The sequence below is a fragment of the Euleptes europaea genome, chromosome 1, assembly GCF_029931775.1.
Source record: "Euleptes europaea isolate rEulEur1 chromosome 1, rEulEur1.hap1, whole genome shotgun sequence".
Classification (NCBI taxonomy): Eukaryota; Metazoa; Chordata; class Lepidosauria; order Squamata; family Sphaerodactylidae; genus Euleptes; species Euleptes europaea.
In genome coordinates, this window is record NC_079312.1 from 160,124,373 (window position 1) to 160,143,911 (window position 19,539).

At 45.1% G+C, this 19,539-nt stretch overlaps 1 protein-coding gene across 1 annotated transcript; it reads left to right on the forward strand.

Annotated features, from left to right (window-relative positions):
- The first annotated feature begins 1,965 nt into the window (after positions 1 to 1,965).
- On the forward strand, positions 1,966 to 18,060 carry LOC130493500 (keratin, type II cytoskeletal 4-like). Its single transcript, XM_056867256.1, has 9 exons — positions 1,966 to 2,542; positions 5,125 to 5,345; positions 8,743 to 8,803; positions 10,860 to 10,955; positions 12,272 to 12,436; positions 12,660 to 12,785; positions 15,260 to 15,480; positions 16,279 to 16,313; positions 17,834 to 18,060. Exons 1-9 carry the CDS (start codon positions 2,012 to 2,014, stop codon positions 18,058 to 18,060), a joined length of 1,683 nt encoding a protein of 560 aa, XP_056723234.1. The 5' UTR covers positions 1,966 to 2,011.
- The last annotated feature ends 1,479 nt before the right edge of the window (positions 18,061 to 19,539 follow it).

A 19,539-nucleotide genomic window follows, 5' to 3' on the forward strand; every position in this document is an offset into this window, starting at 1 on the left:
AGACTCTCAGCAACAACGTACAAAAGCAAAAGCAAAAAAGAAGAACAGTTGGTTTTTATATGCCAACTTTTCTACCACTTAAGGGAGAATCAAACCGGCTTACTTACAATCACCTTCCCTTCTCCCCACAACAGATACCCTGTGAGGTAGGTGAGGCTGAGAGAGCTCTAAGAGAGCTGTGAGTAGCCCAAGATTACCCAGATGGCTTCATGTGGAGGAGTGGGGAATCAAACCCAGTTCTCCAGATTAGAGTCCATTGCTCCAAACCACCGCTCTTAACCACTACACCACGTTCCTTGACTGAGTTTTATTTAGAATTGGGGTGACCACATGACCTCTCTGCAGGATGCTGACGGAGAGATCTGAAGGCACATTGACTTGGTGGGGGGCGGCGGAGATTGTTTGGGTGAAGGTCAACAACAAAAGGGGCAAAGATTATCTGATCTGGAAAAGTTACATAGGACTCTTCCCACCCATCAGAAGATCCTGACTGAGGCTAATCAGGCACCAAGAGGGGAAACAGCACACAGCAAAGAAGGCGAAGAAAAATTATCTGTCGTTCATTTAAAACCATCTAGGGGGATGCTGAGGCTTTTCTTGTCTGAAGAATATTTCTGCTCTAGTCATACCAAAGTCAGCACTTAACAGACACAAAAGATGCATTTTAATTATTTTTAAAAATTTAATTTGGCACTAACATTGGCCTCGGAAGGAGGTCTCCCAAAATGCTCTTTATTTAAAAATATAACAAGCCAATATCTAATGCTGGTCCTGGCTCCTACGAGGATCAGTAGACCGAGAGAATAGGGTCAGGTGCAGATAAGGGTATTCTCCTGCAGATCTGGGGGAGGGGGGCACATTTGCAGAAAAAAACATGATAACTCCCCAAAATATACAGGGGTTAAATCCTCCCAAAGTAAAATTTTAATTTAATAGACTGCCCCCATTTGCGGTGGCTGTGTGATAGGTAGAAAAGCACAAAGCCACCACCAATGCCTAAGCTGGGCGGGTGAGAGAGAGAGAGCTGCTGCTTAGGGCTGTCAGGTCCCTCTTCGCCACTGATGGGAGGTTTTGGGGGTGGAGCCTGAGGAGGACGGGGTTTGGGGAGGGGAGGGACCTCAATGCCATAGAGTCCAATCGCTAAAGCGGCCATTTTCTCTAGGTGAACTGATCTCTATCGGCTGGAGATCAGTTGTAATAGCAGGAGATCTCTAGCTAGTACCTGGAGGTTGGCAACCCTAAATGACGCCAGTGCAAAGCAGTTTCATATGTCCATAATGACTGGCATTCTGACAAATCTCAGCAGCACTCCATATTTAGTCCTCATCACCAATCCAGCTGACACTTAATGGAATCCTATTGTCATTTGAATTTCAACCTTGAGCTGAGGAAATGTCTTTTCCTCCCGAAACCCACAAGTCAGATGTGATGGGGGATTTATTTTTTTAATTCCCTGAAAGAAATACTGATATATGATATGTTGCAATCCTGGGTGTGGATTTTACTGAACTGTGTATGTCAGCGGGTTCCCTTGGAACCCTCTGAAAAGAACCATCTGCCATCAGGCTTTAAAAAAAAGGGAGTGATGGAGAGATGTTAGCCAGGGGATTATTTTCCCTGCAGGGCAAAAGAATGTCAAGGTAACTTCATGCCCTGCTGTACAGGCATGGCTCACAGAGAATCTAGCCTTAGTTGACAGAAGGGTGACACAGGTAAGCTGAGGTTGTCAAGAGTTCACTGTCATGTTGTGGATTCTTCAACTCTCTGGGGTGTGTTTCAGGGAAGGTCAGTTTTTGGCACGGGGTGAGAGGGAGGGTGCCAAGCACACCTAAGCTTAGGAATACAATAAAATGAGCATTTTTATTTTCCACTCCCCTGTCACCCAGCCAGCTCCCTGAACAGATAAAAAGCTCAGTTTTTGCTCTTGCTGTCAGAGGGGCTCCGCTTCACTCGGTACTAGGAACTCTTGCTCGGAACCATCCCCACCAAGACAACCTCTCCGCTTTCCAATATGTCTCGCCAGTCTTGTGCCCGAAGCGTTGGAGGAGGCAGCAAAGGCTTCAGCTCCAGCTCTGCTTGCTTTGGGGGTGGAAACAGAGTCAGCTTCAACACAGTTTCCACAACCCGTGGATGCTCTATCCGTGGCAGCAGCGGAGGTGGCGGTTTCGGCAGCAGGAGCTTGTATAATCTAGGGGGAAACAGAAGAGCCGCTGTTGGCGGATTTGGTGGTGGTGCTTGTGGCCAAGGAGGTGGAGGTTATGGCGTTGGTGGCGGCTTTGGTGGAGGGTTTGGTGGTGGTAGTGGCTTTGGTGGAGGGTTTGGCAATTGCTTTGATGGTACCGGTGGCCCTGGATTTCCCGTGTGCCCACCTGGCCCTGGGTTTCCTGTGTGCCCACCTGGAGGCATCAAAGAGGTGACCATCAATCAGAGCCTCCTGCAACCCCTCAACTTGGAGATAGATCCAGAAATCCAAAAAGTGAGGGTGCAGGAGAGGGAGCAGATCAAAACCCTCAACAACAAATTTGCCTCCTTCATTGACAAGGTGAGATGTTTATGAAGGTGTGACTGTGTGCCAGTATGAGGAATATCTTTTTCTCTTCCCTTCCCCCCTTTTTATTATAGAAACTGTCATAAGTTCTGACCTGGTTTTTACCAAACGCCTCAAGGCTGAAAAGTTGTGAAATAATTTAAAGTGTCGATGTCCAATGGAAGTTACATTGAATAATGTTTGTTACTTAATCTCAAATCATGAGAAAATACAGGAGATGGTATAAAATTTTGTATTTGTACTTTATAGCAAGGTTGGCCAAATGTTGTTCCCAGGAAGGTCATTTGTAGTTCCTCAGAAACAGGAACAGAACTAAAAGAAGACTTTAAGGGCATATTTATACTACAAAGAGCGATACCAGTTTTCTGTTATGGCTTCCTGCTCAAAGTATCCTGGGAACCGCAGTTTGGTGAAGTTGCCTAGAATTCTGAGAACTTTCCCCCCTGGGGAGAGAGAATTATTATTTAAACTGGTTCAAATCTATGCTACTGATAAGCTCTTAGTTTGCATCCTTATAGTAGCTTGCCATGCATACAGTATTAAATAGCAGACAATATGAGTGATCCTAGGGAAAGAAGTGTGTGTGTGTGTCTCCCTTTCCCAAGAAGAGCATCGAGTGGTGATATCTAGAAACCAGCCATGCTGGTCTCAAAATGATCCTGTTGCACTGAATTGTCTGAATTGTGGCTGTTGGATGTGTGTTGGGCGCACCCCTTCCTCCCAGTGTGCAATGTAGCTATTCCTTAAGCGCATGTGTGCATTGGTGGTGCACCAAACACTTTTGCCCTTTCCAGTTTCTTTGTTGCTTCTGCCTTCGGAAGGTGCTCCTGCTATGTGGGCAGGGAGGAGGGAGGGGACAGAGAGAGCAGTGGAATCTGGACACGGGTTATTCCCAAGCAGTGGTGGTGGAGGAGGAGGCCCTTGTGGGTGTGGTCTTGCAGCAAATGGAGAAGTAAAATCCATTCGTGAGGCTGTGATTAGCAATCACATTAAATACTCCATAGAAAAGGCTCCACTAGGATAGGAGCACCAGTCACTGTGATGTCAATGATACGAACTTAGCAATGCAAAGGGTGTCCCCATTGTGCATCCATTCCCCCCCACCCCAATCTCAGCAAATGATGGTGGTTCCTTTCTTATCCACCTAGAGGATAATAAGAGGAAAGGAGGTGTTGGTTCTTTTGGTTAAAGAGACGCCAGAAGAAGTTCATTGTCTCCCATAATCTTATCAATAGTTCAAAATTAATCTCTGCAGTTGCGACATCTGAAATGGCATGCCACATTTTACACAGGGCTAAAGTAAACGTGGTGGCATCCTCGTGGCCACCATGAGGACACTACCGCCATTTTAAAGATGGCAGCCCTGCGCTTTTGTTCCCGCCATGCTTTTGCAAGTACCCAAAAAGCTGCAGGGGGTCATTGTAGTGTCCACGAGGACACCTTCACATCAAGTGTGTTCCATAGTGCATTTATATTTCGGTGCAGGCATTTACATGAGGTGGCCTTATATTCAGTCTGACCATTGGTTTATCAAGGTCCATATGGTTTATCCTTATTGACAGTGGCTCACCAGGGTCTGAAGCAGAGTCCTTCCACATTACCTACCTAGGTTGGAATCCCTACTCTGCCATGGAAGCTTTCTGGTTGATCTTGGGCCAGTCACACGCTCTCAGACTAACTCACAGGATTGTTGTGCCAATAAAATGGAGGAGAGGGAAACAATGAAAGCAATTTTGGGTCCCCATTGGGGAGAAAGTTGGGATATAAATGAAAAACAACTAGAGATGCCAGGGACTGAACCTGGGTCTTCTGTCTAGGGATGCCAGCCTCCAGGTGAGAGCTGAGAATCTCCCAGCATTACAGCTCATCTCCAGACTACAGAGATGAGTTCCCCTGGAGAAAATGGATGCTTTGGAGGGTGGACTGTATGGCATAGTACCCTGCAGAGGTCCCTGTCCTCGCCAGGCTCCACCCCAAAATTTCCAGAAGTTTCCTGACCCTACCCCCCCCATTCCCGCTGGTGGTCAGGGGGACCTGGCAACCCTACTTCTGCCTGCAAAGCAGATGCTCTACCACTAGGGTTGCCAACTGCCAGGTAGTAGCAGGAGATCTTCTAATTCAACTGATCTCCAGCCAATAGAGATCAGATCACCTGGAGAAAAATGGCCGCTCTAGCAATTGAACTCTATGGCAGTGAAGTCCCTCCCCTCCCCAATCCCCGCTCTCTTCAGGCCCCGCCCCCAAAATCTCCCACCAGTTGAGAAGAGGGACCTGGCAACCCTATCTACCACTGAGCCATTAGCCCTCCCCAATGGGCAATAGAGATGTCCTACCCTCCCACTTCTAAGGCCATTTCTACAGACATGGGGAAGGGACTGAAACCTGAAGTATGCCAACTCTAGAAACTCACAGTAGCAACATAATAAAAAGACAATTCCAGGCAAGATAAGGACCAAAATGGAACAACAATTCGACAGGTATTAGAAAATCTCAACTGCCCTTTGATCAAGGACTACTGTATCACATGTTAAATTATTATTTCTATCTTTTCTCCCCCCCTTTTTTTCTTGGTTCAGGTCCGCTTTCTAGAACAGCAGAATAAAGTTCTGGAGACTAAATGGAAACTCTTGCAAGAACAGGGTCAAGGGACTAGTGTTGGTCACAAGAGCCTTGATCAGTATTTTGAAGGTTATATCAGCTGCCTGAGGAAACAGCATGAAGGTCTTCTGGGTGAGAGGAGAGGTTGGGATTCAGAACTTAAGAACTTCCAAGACCTTGTGGAGGATTACAAGAACAAGTAAGGGACTATTACTGCAAAACAAATGACCATGAAACACCCCCCACACACACACACACACACTGCTGGGCTTTTAATGGCATTTACACTGGATCTTTTAGGGGGAGCTGGTTTATTTGGGTATTTATTTTGCATGTTCTAAATTAGGGGTCCCCAGTGTGGTACCCATGGGCACCAAGGTGCCCCACGAAACCTTTCCAAATGTTTTATCATGGGCAGGGCTGGGTGGGGCCTTTGCCCAGCAAAGGTTCTGATTGGCCATTGGAGATTTGATTGGCTGGGCAGAGTTTTAAAAGCATTGCGTTGGCAGCAGCTGCCACCACAGCACAAGGGTCTTCACTGTATGACTGAAGCTAAGCTGCGGCTGCCGTTTTGTGGGTGGCTCTGCCTTCCGAGGCAGCCATTTTGTTGCAGCCATTGATATGCCTGTGTAATGGAGAAACGAAACTTAACATTCTCATCTGACACCCCTAAATCATTGCCTTGGGCCTCATTAGGGCGGCTAGCTGTACCAGGCCTGCAAGGATGATCTCACTGGCACCTGATTCGTAGTGGATGCCAGTTTATGCTGACTCAGTGATCACACAGGAGTGAATAGGAACCAAAGAATAATACTTGACCCCTTATACATGGGGTATTGCCATTATATATGTGTGCAGAATATGGTATTGTGCTAGATGCTAACCCTTATGCCCCGGGCTTAGCATCTTTATAAGTGTGAGTATGCGGACTGAGTATAAAAGCATACATTTCCAATAACAATGAAGATTATAGGCATTACACCATTTTGTGGCTGTGCCCACCACTCCATGTTGGAATTCCAGAGTTGCCCGCGGGCTCGGAAAGGTTGGGGACCCCTGTTCTAAACTATGGTTATTATGCTGCCTTGAGCCATGGGAAAAGGCAGGATATAAATATTTTATTTAATTAAAAATTGGATTTTGTTAGGAGAAACTCCGATACCCTCTGAGGTCTCTGAGATGAAAATAGGGTAAGATTCCCTTCAGTTGTCTATATTTTCTGTATAGAAAGCACTTCTGGGTAGGAAGTAACATGCAACTCATGTGTAGATTATCATGTAACTGTTACATAGGCATGTATTGCATTATAAATGAAAGAAATGCACATATCATACAGTCCTGAGAGAGCAGCACATTATAGATTGGTGAAGAACAAATGGCAGAAAGACAGTAGGGATTCCTAAGTAGAAATGTGAGGAGATCTTCACCCTTTATACTCACAACCACCCTGTGAGGTAGTGTAGTCTGAGAGATAGTGATTGTCCAAAGGTCACTCAGTGAGTTTCATAACTTACCAGGGCTTGAACCCAGATTTCCCCCAGTTCTATTATAACTACCATAGCACACTGGGCAATATGCTCCAGTGTTAAGTTTGTGATTGTAAGTGTATGGCTTATTTTGTTTAATGAGCACAAAGCAACCAGTTTGGTTTACTTTAAGTGTTTGCCCTTTTATAATCATTACATCTAAAGCGACAACATGATGTTACAGTTGATTTCCAACAGTTCTCAACTCTGAAGCAAATTGGTTCTTGTAGGTTATCCGGGCTGTGTAACCGTGGTCTTGGTATTTTCGTTCCTGACGTTTTGCCCGCAACTGCGGGCGAAATGTCAGGAAGAAAATACCAAGACCACGGTTACACAGCCCAGATAACCTACAAGAACCAATGAACTCTGACCGTGAAAGCCTTCGACAATATTCTGAAATAAATGTTTGTCAGAGTTTGAAAGAAAATACCAAGACCACGGTTACACAGCCCGGATAACCTACAAGAATCAATGAACTCTGACCGTGAAAGCCTTCGACAATATTCTGAAATAAATGTTTGTCAGAATCATGGGGGGATGGAATCATGATTTTGCATTTACATATTGCAAATTGTGCACTTTTACCTGTTTAATACACTGGCTTCCATTATTATTATTATTTCAAGTCACAGCATACATATGGCAACCACATAGGGTTTTCAAGGCAAGACATTCAGAGGTGGTTTGCCATTGCTTGCCTCTGCATAGCAACTCTGGCATTCCTTGGTTGTTTCCCGTTGAAAGACTAACCAGGGCTAGACCCTGCTTAGCTTCTGAGATCTGACAAGTTCAGGCTAGCCTGGGCCATCCAGGTTGTTATGCACAGATCAAAGATCACGCACACAAAGGCAGCTAGCAGGAAACAGTTTATTCAGCTTTGCACTTAACCTTTTGCATCTTGCACTCTAGAAGCCTTCAGTGAATTTTTATGTAAGCTCAAAACGAACTCATTTTTCCTATCAAGGTCAGGACAGTAATAGGATATAACCTAATAGATGACAGATCTTGCAGTACAGGGAGAAATCTGAGGATTCTACCAACCAAAAAGATCAATTTGGCAAATACGCTAAGATACAAAGTAGATAAGCACCAGAAATTGGCATGCAACATTCAAATTATATTTAATAAATAGGTCCAGTTGGAACCTATATTGTTAATCATTTCCCTCAGCAAATTCCTTGTGTAGCTGGTGCCAAAACATATGAAATGCAGGTTGGTAGAGATGCTAGTCTAAAGAGTGGAAACTATGAAGAACAGTGTATGAGTCATGCACTTGTAGTGTCAAATATCCACAACATATTTCTGAGGATTAGTTTGTACTCTCATTCTGTTTCACTTGCATGACAGGTTAAATCAGAAGGGCTTTAATTGTTAATACAATTTAGAAAAAGGAAAAGCTAGGTGGAGTATCCCCACCCTGCCTCCTCTCCGCTCACAATCAAAATACAGACCATTTTGTATTCTGTAATCAGAATATAGAAAAAATGAGTAATTTTGCATACCTTGATTTTTTAAAAATCTAATTTACTCTGCTTTCATGATCAGAAGTTTGGAAGAGTTCTTTGGCCAGGAATTTATTTATTTATTTATTTAAATATTTCTATCCCAGTTTTCCTCATAGCTCAAGGCAGCTTACAAGTTACAACGAAAACATTACAATTTTAAATTGGTAAAATAAAATCCCAGATGAGCCTTATTCCCCCAAAAAAGATGTCTGCAATTTATACCCCATTATGGGTAGAGGAGAAAATGGCAGCCATTAGGGTTGCCAGCTCTGGGTTGGGTAATACCTGGAGATTTGGGGTGGAGCTTGAGGAGGGTGGAGTTTGGAGAGAGGAGAGTCTTCAATGCCATAGAGTCCAATTGCCAAAGCAGCGATTTTCTCCAGTGGAACTGATCTCTGTCGCCTGGAGATCAGTTGTAATAGTGGGAGATCTCCAGCCACCTCTTGGAGTTGACAACCCTAGTAGCCATGCAGGATGAATATGCAACTGTTAGAAGAAAATTTTGGGGGGAAAACACGTAATTGAACTTGAAGCTCTGTTCTACTGTTCTTGTTGCATTGACCAGATATGAAGAAGAAATTAATAAGCGTACAACAGCGGAGAATGACTTTGTGCTCTTGAAAAAGGTAAGAACTTGTTTGCTTTTTTTTAAAAAAAGAAAAGTTGGCATATGATAGATTAGATTATACAAATTACTCTAGTTAGTTCAAGAACTAGTCAGTTCAACATGGAAAGAGACTAAGCAGGCATTTTTTATGCTCAGGTCCACCCATTGCTTGCTTATGAATGAATGCATCATGGGACACATCATCTAATGTGGTGGTTGAAAGTGGGATGGGGCTCATAAAGTGGCCATTTGCTATACAAGAAGGACAGATCCATGGTAATGCTGTTGCTTAGCCTGGCTCTGTTGGATCTTTCCATTGTATAGCAAAGCTGTCCTGGTCCTGCGAAACAGACAAACAAAAGCCAGTTCTCACTTTCTGTTGTTTCTCTGGCATTTCCATTCTGCCATGCTGGAGATGAACAGTAGAACTTTCTGGTGACAAGGTTGTGGGGGAGAGATGTGATGTAAGCAGAGCCATAACACCTTCGCCTGTTGCTGCCATTCCACCCTGCCCCATTATGCCTGATCCCAACGTGATGTGCTGCACCTATAGGGTTGCCAACATCCAGGTGGTGGCCGGAGATCTCCCACTATTACATCTTATCTCCATCCAAGAGAGACCAGTACCCCTGGAGAAAATGGCTGCTTTGGAAGGTGGACTCTATGGCATTGAAGTCCCTCCCCTCTCCAAACTCTGCCCTTCTCAGGCTCCACCCCCAAAATCTCCAGGTATTTCCCAACCCGGAGCTGGCATCCCTATGCACCTTGCTCCATGATCTTCTCCTTTGGGGGGGGGGCAATAAGAAATCCCCCTGGTTCTTAATGTCCCCCCATGTAAAAACTACCTCTAAATATCAAAACTCAGCACACATCAGGGATACAAATTCTACACTTATGTATGCAATGCTGTTTTCCACTTACAGGGACTTATTAAAGTAGGGGATCGTTTCAATCAGGACCAGTACATTTGACCATGGCACACTGCCATCACACTGCCATCTCTGTACCACCTCACTCTCCTGCACACATAGGTCCAAGATAGAAGCCCAATACAGATGACATCCCCCCCCCCCCCGTTCACTCAGCACATGGCGAGGAAGTGTGGTTACGAGCTCTCTGGCCCCACTCACTGCCTCCATGTGATCACCAAGTGGTCTGGAAGGGGCGAAAACATGGAGGAACTGCTTGCATGCACCCACACTCCTTGTGATTAGCTATATACCCAAACTAGTGTCACTTATCATTGGGAGGGGCATATGCGCAGGACCATCCTGTGTGCATTCAACCCATGCAGACAACTCAGAGATGGGGGTAGGGCTAGTGCACTCATGCTTGCTCTTCCTCCCGGCACAGTGAGTGATCACATGGGGGGGGGGTCATCTGTACTGGGCTAGAATCAGGCTCCTACAGTATCCTGTTTGATGGTGTCGCCCTGGAGAATCTGGACTCTCTAGGATTCCAGTGCCATTTTGGTGGTGGAGAGTGCTGTCAATTTGCAGCCGACTTATGGTGACTCCATAGGGTTTTCAAGGCAAGAGATGAACAGAGGCATTTTGCCAGTGCCTGATTCTGTGTGGCAACCCTGGACTTCCTTGGTGGTCCAAGTACTAACCAGGGATGACCCTGCTCAGCTTCCAAGAGCTGATGTGATCAGGCAAACCTGGGCCACCCAGGTCAGGGCAGCACCATTTTTGAGGGCCTGTGGTGTTTGAAGACTGTTTACTGATACTGTGGACCGCCAAAAAGACAAATAAGTGGGTTCTAGATCAAATCAAGTCTGTCCTGTCCCTAGAAGCTAAAATCATTAAACTGAGGCTCTTGTACTTTGGTCTGATTAAGAGAAGACAAGACTAGGGTTGCCCAGTCCCTCTCCACTACCGGCGGGAGGTTTTTTGGGCGGACCCTGAGAAGGGTTCAATGGCCAAAGCGGCCATTTTCTCCAGGTGAACTGATCTCTATCGGCTGGAGACTCAAGATGCCGGGAGAGTTGGCATTTAGAAGACCTGAAGGCACTATTTATTATTGTTGTTGTTTCCACTGCTGATAGCAGAACCTTCCTTTGTTCTTTCCTACAGGATGTGGATGTTGCTTACATGAACAAAGTAGAATTGCAGGCCAAACTGGATGCTTTGCAAGATGAAATCAACTTCATGAGATGTCTGTATGAGGCAGTAAGTAGTTTTGTTGTTTTCTGCAGGCACCTGGGAAAACAGAGGAGCTGAAATGGTTTTGGAAGGGGGGAATGTTCAAAACAGATTTGAATTTGCTTGCAAAAATCAATGATGCCACTGTAACCTTTAGGTATTTACTTTTCAGTAAGCATGGTTCGGATGAAAGCTTTGTACATATTTCAACAAAATGAAGTGGCAGCAAATATACTGGGATGTTTGCACTGATAACAGTTACCCTGTTGCTTCTCTTTTTCAAATTTCTCTTTTTGTGTGTAAGTCTCTTGCCTGCCATGCACTAATTCTTGGCGAGTCACTCTGTGGTACAAAACGGTTGCCTATGCGTGTTTCAGCATACTCCGGAATAACCAAGATCTAAAAGCCAGGGTGGGTTAATGCAGATGGAGAGATGGGGCTATGTAGACAAGAACAGATTCTCACTGGCTGGGAATGTTAGAGGCAGGAAGCAGGTTGAGCCCTCCACATCAGTGGTGTACCAGTGTGCACCTTTTATGAATAAATAAACACCCATAAATTGAATTGGTGCTTTCCTATAGTGAGAGCGAAACACATTCAATCCATTTAATGTACAGAGCAATACCACCAGACGGTAACATGGAGAGCAAAATAGCGCCCTCCACATATGACGTCAGGTGGCTTACCACTCACTGATAGGTATCCTGCAGAGGGTACAAGATGGACTACATCCCTTGAGATACCTGTTCTGTGTAAATACATACATACCCTACCTCTGATTGTAATGGGTATATAAAAAGGTACAGGTCCCCTGTTGCAAGCACCGGGTCATTCCTGACCCATGGGGTGACATCACATCCCGATGTTTACTAGGCAGACTTTGTTTTTGGGGTGGTTTGCCAGTGCCTTCCCCAGTCATCTTCCCTTTACCCCCAGCAAGCTGGGTACTCATTTTACCGACCTCGGAAGGATGGAAGGCTGAGTCAACCTTGAGTCGGCTACCTGAACCCAACTTCTGTTGGGATCAAACTCAGGTCGTGAGCAGAGCTTGGACTGCAGTACTGCAGCTTACCACTCTGTGCCACGGGGCTCCTCTGCACCACGGGGCTCCTCAATGGGTATATGGGTAGTGTATAATAATGGCAGTTAATTTTTTTATTCATTTTGGGATGCCAGAAAGACTGGTAAAATAATAACATGACTCTTTAGATGTGCCAACTTTGGTTCCCATTGCTATTAGTCACTTCTGAAAATATAGGCAAAATATTGGCAAAGTAACAGGTGAGTTAAGATACATCTAAAAGAAAGGTATGGTGGAGCTAATGTCTGCATGCCTTTTGCAGGAACTCAGCCAGATACAGCAGACCGTTTCCGACACCTCTGTTGTCCTTCAAATGGACAACAACCGAAGCCTGGACTTGGACAGCATCATTGCAGAAGTCAAAGCTCAGTATGAAGAGATTGCTCAGAAGAGCCGAGCAGAAGCAGAGTCTTGGTACCAAACCAAGGTTTGTTTTCGGGCATTAATTTCTCTTGCCAGTCTAAAACAAGTCTTCTAATTGGCCAACAGTCTGTGTGGTACGGCCACCTCCCTTTCTTTTATGGAGGCAACCTCTAAAAGATCTCCAAGCTTTTGGAGAAACCTCCATCAGTTAGCAAATGGGCCTTGGTACAAAATATTATCTTGCTAGCTATAACAAAATTTGACTTTCTCTTCTTTCTGAATGCCAGTATGAAGAGCTGCAGATAAATGCTGGGAAACATGGCGACAGTCTACGAGACACCAAGACTGAGATCTCTGAGCTCAACCGTGCAATTCAGAGGCTACGAGCTGAAATTGAAAATGTGAAGAAGCAGGTAAGGCTAAGAAGTGTTTACAGGATTAACCTTTGGGGAGAAACCATTCCCTGGGACATTTCAATATTTGTAGAGCTTGGTCTGGTCAGCCCCTGAGCTGGTTGTTGTTGTCAGCCAGCGTGGCATAGCGGTTAAGAGTGGCAGACTCTAATATGGAGAACCAAGTTTGATTCTCCTCTTCTCCACATGAGCAGTGGACTCTAATCTGGTGAACCGGGTTGGTTTCCCCACTCCTCCATATGAAGCCTGCTGCGTGACCTTGGGCTAGTCACAGTTCTCTCAGAACTCTCTCAGCTCCACCTGCCTCACAAGGCATCTGTTGTGGGAAGGGAAGGTGATTGTCAGCAGCTTTGAGACTCCTTAAAAGTACAGAAAAGTGGGGTATAAAAACCAACTCTTTTCCTTCTTCTCTGCAACTGTGTAATCAAAAAACAGCTAAAACAACGTTTTAAGGAAGACAATCAGAGTCAAGAAAGGCTCTTGCATTTCTAGACCTCTGCAAGCCCATTAGTGAAAGTCTTGCAAGTAGGGTTGCCAATGATGGGTTGGGAAATTCCTGGAGATTTGGGAATGAAGGCTGGGGATGCTGGGGTTTTGGGAGGGAGGGTCCTCTGAGGGGCTAGTGTCATTGGCTGAGACTCTTTGGGGAATAGCTAGCATTGGTGTGCTTATTTGGATCCATTTTGCTGTTGAGGACTTCAAATTTTACAAAGTGCTCTGACTGGGGTGGGAGGAAGTTTTGACTGTGATTGGCATGACTGAGTTACCATTGCTGATGGCCTGAGTAACGCCTGGCATCAGTGGGTCAGAGATGAGGTCACCCTGTCTCTGTCTTTCATTAGGTTTCCTGAGGAGTCTGCATTACAAGGGACATTCCTAAGTTGCTTGAGAGTTTTGTTTATTATACTGCAAGGCCATAAATTGTGGCCAGGGCATTGAGGAGCATCAGAGAGTCACAGGAAAGAGCCTTAGTCAATTCCTGTGGGAAACAGGCTACTCCCTTCTTCACTGGCCTCCAAATTGAGCTTAGCCTGATCTTGGCTACTGTATTAAAGACGGAGTCTCTCCTGCATCCAAGATAGCTAAGGTTGCCAGCTCTTGGTTGGGAAATACCTGGAGATTTTGGGAGTGGAGCATGGGGAGGGTGGGGTTTGGGGAGGGGAGGGACCTCAGCATGGTATAATGCCATTGAGTCCACCCTCCAAACTGACCATTTTTTCCTAGGAAATTGATCTTGATTGTCTGGAGATCAACTGTAATAGCAGGAGATCTCCAGGTGCCACCTGGAGGTTGGCAACCCTACAGACAGCATGCCTGATAAGTCAGGAGGTCTCAAAAACATGCTTACTCGCATGGGCAAGAGGGTATCCTGGGGGTAACAAGTATAACAGGGCAAGAGGTCACATCAGCCCTAGGAGCCTAGCATTACATCTTAGTGCTTCTGTGTATCAGGCCTGGTCCAGAGAGAACAGGCGGCAACTCTAGGGTTCTACCCTAGAGTTATGTGGATTCTACATGTTGAATAATGCACTGTCAATCGACTTCCAATGCCTTTTAACAATTGTTTGTAAGTTGATTTTTCCATTTCACACATTAAAATCCAGCTGCAAAGTGCATTGAAAGTGGATTGAAAGTGCATTATTTGGCACATGTGAAAGCACCCTATAAGCACTATGTGGAACATGCTAGGCCATTACAAAGCCTGGCTGCAGTATTTGTGATAAGGGAGCGGTTGTGAGGACTGGCCTCTCCATGTGGGGCCTTCAGTGGGTCAACCATAATTTTCACAATTGGGGCAGTCCTTTTTTTGCATGGCCATGATGATGTAAAACATGTTAGGGAGGAGGAGTGTGGCTGAGTCTACTTGCTGTCTTTCGAGTTTTGATTTGGGAGAGGCACAGGTCGCCCCCATTTGCGTTGCGAAAAGGTACAATTTCAGGAGGACTGTATGTGTTTCTGAATGTGTAGCTTGGCCCATGTTCTGTTTGTACTTGACATGGTGAGGGGGAAAGATCCCGTATCTTGACCACTTTAAGTCCTATTCATCTGTGCTCTTGCCACCTATGACAAAACACAACATCTTCTTCTTCTTGAATGCCAGTAGGAAGAGCTGCAGGTATTTCCCATGCTTTTCAGGCTTATCCTTGGCCCCTTAAGGGCTAGTAACTTTTATTAAAAATGAAAGCTATGATACCCAGGGAACAAAATTCTGGGCCAATTCTGGATATTTTCTGCACTCCTGTGTAATCATGACATACTCACTGTCCTGACTACACCAGGACATTTTAAGGAAGACAATCAAACAGAACAAATATGGGAACTTCATACAAAAGGTAGTAGGGTGGGATAGGATGGCCTGTCTGTACAAGCTTTCTTCTTTGATGATGAGGCATTGCCTCTTGATTTCAAGACTCTATGGAATCCATACCTGGTTCCCTAATCACAGTTCTTTGAATGTCCACCTTGCCTTGCAGTGTGAAAAGCTGCAGGCCTCCATTACAGAAGCTGAAGAGCGCGGTGAGCTGGCACTCAAGGATGCAAGGGACAAACTTGCCGAAATGGAGGTAGCTATGCAGAAGGCCAAGGAGGAGATGACTCGTCTCTTGAGAGAATACCAAGACCTGATGAACGTCAAGATCGCGCTTGATATTGAGATTGCCACCTACAGGAAACTGCTGGAAGGAGAGGAGAGCAGGTGGGTGCGACACGCAGGAAGGAGGCGTACAGATTCTTGCTGAAAACAATATGGGGGGGTTTAGGAAGGAGCGTTTGCCTTGAAATAATGTTGTTGAGGTTCCTTTTTTTAAAAGTGAGATACAGAGACTCAGGTGGCCTGTCCAGAATTCCAGAAGTGACAGGCAGGAGCATTTTGTAGTGGGAAAGATTATTCAGTCTGTCTTAACCTCAGATGAAACCTCTTGATTATTATGAGTTGTGGTTTTTCAGTCCTGGTAGAAGCCTGCTGGACTGGAAAAGGTTGCCATTAGGCTGTGGAAACACAAATTCTGACGGGAGTTTGTCATGGTCCTAATTGGGGGTTGTAGCCCACATGCATGAACACAGGAAGGAAATGCATCTACCTTAGACCATGTGCACGCTCTGTTCTTGGGGTGTGATTGTATCATGCCATATTTCAATTGCCAAAAGTCACTTTGGACCAGTGTGAGCAAAAGTAGTGTGCACATCTAGACATCGATAACCGGACAGGCTGAAACACTTATTCTTAATATGAGGATTGTTTAAGAATACCCTAAGAACTACCCTGCAAAAGCTAACTCCATTGCGAAACAAGGAACTCACATAGGTCTCCCTGCATCTACCCTTATCGGTTCTCTCCCTTGTATGATACAGACTTCCATAGACCAATAAATCCCTGACAGTAAATGTCTTAAACCTTCAAGGGATTGGCTAGTATTGATTGTGCATTGCTGTTATCTGCATAAGAATGCCTGATTGGATCCACAACCTAAATCCTCGTTTCTTTCTTCCACAGAATGTCTGGAGAATGCCAGAATGCCGTGAGCATCTGTAAGTAGCAATTGTGGATTCAACTCCTTTAAAAAGTGGTTCTGTCTTAAAAGTTGCTGTGCTTTCAACTTAGTGTGCATGCCCTGCTGTGCCAGTACAATACCACAGCTTCAGCCAGAAGCATGCGCCAGCACAGCAACATGTGTCGATGCTGCTTCAATGACAAAAGCTACCACTGTCAAGTGCTTTGCAGTAAATAAGGGCAAGGCTGAAGCATCATCAAACTAGGTGTAGAAAGAGCATGGAAGGATTGAAATGGTGAACACAGATTTCCCTGCGCACTATCACATATTCTTGTAGGATACCAGAAGGTCAGCTGTTTTGGTGCAACTCTGATATGCTGTTGTAATGGGTCATAAAAACTAACGAGCTAGTCTACATGCTACAAATGCCATATGGAAACTTCTGAAAGCAACTTTTGGTCGGTGGTTGTAATACTGGCTTGCTGAATGATTCGCCCATGAATCAGCCATATGGAAACTTCCACAGGTGCAACCTACCTTTCCTCCAACAACGCCACAGGGTAGATCTGACTAAGTAATGATGATTTGCTAAAGCAACCCAGTGAGCTTGGTGGCTGAGCAGGACTTTTAACTCAGGTCTCCCCGGTCAATGCCCAGCACTCTAAATACTATAGGTTTTTATCACATCAATTCTTATTTCAGTGGTTGACCAAAAAATTGCTTTTGGATTGCTTTGTCACAAAACATTACTCACAAACCAGGATTGAACTCTCATCATTAAAAGGAAAGTTTGGTTGAACACATGAGGCTGCCTTATACTGAATGAGACCATTGGTTCATCATGGTCAGTATTGCCTACTCAAACTGGCAGCAGCTCTCCAGGGTCTGAAATAGAGGTTTTTCGCATCACCCACTACCGGATACTTTTAACTGGAGATACTAGGGACTGAACCTGGGACCTTCTGCATGCCAAGCAGATGCTCTACCACTGAGCCATGGCCCCTCCTCAGAGAGGGTCTGTGGGTTCTACTAAGCCCCAGAGAAGCCCTGACTGAGATTAAGCCCTGGGGAGTAGAACTAAAGTGAATTATAACCCCCACACACACACACACCCCATACATGGCAACATGATGATTGTTCATGCGTGATATGATGGCCATTTTAACAGTTCAGACTTTTAACAAAAATAAGAACATAAAAAAAGCCCTACTTGATCAGACCAAGGCCCATCAAGTCTAGCAGTCTGTTCACACAGTGGCCAACCAGGTGCCTCTAGGAAGCCCCCAAACAAGACGACTGCAGCAGCACCATCCTGCCTGTCTTCCACAGCATCTAAGATAATAAGTTCCATGTGACTCTCCACTGCAAAGTTATAGCAGCAAGTGTTTTAATGAGAAAGCCATAGAAGTCCACTCATAAAGATAGGATTTGGAGTAGGCATGGGGTATATGGAAGTATTTGACTGAGGGCCAAAGTGAGAAAGTTTAGTCATAGACATTCGCTGGCCATAGTAGTCCAAAATGTCTTTATCATATCCTTGATTTTCTTCCCTTCCAGCTGTAGTTGGTTCTAGCAGCTCTGGAGGTGGATATGGAGGTTATGGAGGCGGGTTTGGAGGAGGATGCTACGGGGGATCTGGGGGCCTTGGTGGCTTCAGCTCTGGCAGTGGAAGAGGCATGTGCAGCATAGGAGGAGGAGGAGGATATGGTTCCAGCGGAGGCACCATTGTGAAAAAAACTACGACATCATCCACCACTGTCAGGTCTTCATCCAAGAAAGTGTAAGAAATGGAAGCAACGACAACACAACTCCTGGATGAGAGATGCATCTTCTGCCATCTGATGCAGTGACCCTAGCCACTCCCCCCACAATCTTTTTGGTACTTTTCAGAGAAATGAACTTCATTTCTTATGACCACTATGCCTGTTCTTCCAAAATAACCTGTTGCCCTTGCATTCTTTGTTCTTCACTCACTGTTGATGCATTTCATGCCCTCGTTTACAGATTAGATACCCATTTGCGTTTCCACCAATGGACAATACTGCATTCAGTTAACAGATGCTGAACCTACTAAAGTTGTGTTTGCATGGGCAAAAGCAAACAGCCTTGGGTAGTTCTGCAGGGGGTTAGTTAGGACACTGTGCTATACTCCTGAACCATTCTCACATTGCTTGGGTATACCCTTCCCATGTGACCACCAGGAGGATCATGCTTATCCCAGAATTGTCAAATAAAGAGATTGTTGTTCTCCCTATGGTGATTTGAGCTTTTCTGGGAGAGAATGACTCTTAGAAGGTTCATGTGAAGAAGCAATTCCAGGAGTAGGGGCATACAGTTCTCTTCACACTTTAAAGTGTGTTTCATATGCAGTTTGGTCCACATTGAACCTCCTTTGTCACTGAGAACCGAAGAGGAAAAAATGTGAATTGAATTAAAATAACTGTCCTTGTGAACATGGCCTTTTCATGCCAATAAATATCCTACCTGGTACTCTTCCGTGACTACCCACCTGCAGTTTTCCTAACAGTGGATTTTCAAAGGAATATGTAAGATACCTGCAGCCCAAACCTGTAGAGCTAGAACTCATCCAGTGTTAAATTCCAGTGATTTTAATGAGAGAGTTCAAGAATGTGCATAAATCTGTCCTGTTGAAATCAATGGGATTGACAAGTGCTTCGATGTGGCTGGATTGTGTTCCAAGCATGCTCTTTTTGTAACGGCCTTTTCCTAGCTGATGTTATTTTTGGTGGGGATTTCTTTTCTCTGGTGTATGAAAAACTGCATCTCATTAAACTCTATGTGAAGACAAGGTTGGCATCTTATGGATTTTTGTCAAGAGCTTTTCTGTGAGATAGTGGTGTAATGGTGTCAGCTCCTTCCCTCTCCTAAGGGAACTCTGGAAATTCTCATCTGAAAGAGGGACAGAGAGCTCAAACAGAGGAATTCTCAGCACCTGTATCAAACTGCAGTTCCCACAATTCTTTTAGCGAGTGGCATACCAAATTGGTATACAGGTGTCAAGAGGCGTCTCTCTCCTAATGCAGAACAAACATGACTATTTGGGGTACTTTAACAGTTGGGATCTTTTAGCCTGGGGGGTTCCCAACGTGGGCATCATGATGCCTGCTGATACCTTTCTTGAACCCTCCTACTGTTTCTAGAAAGGTGGGGCCAGGTGGGGCTTTTGCACAGCAAGGCTTCCAATAGGCCATTTGGACATTTGATTGGCTGTACAGATTTTTAAAAACACTGGTTTGGCAGCC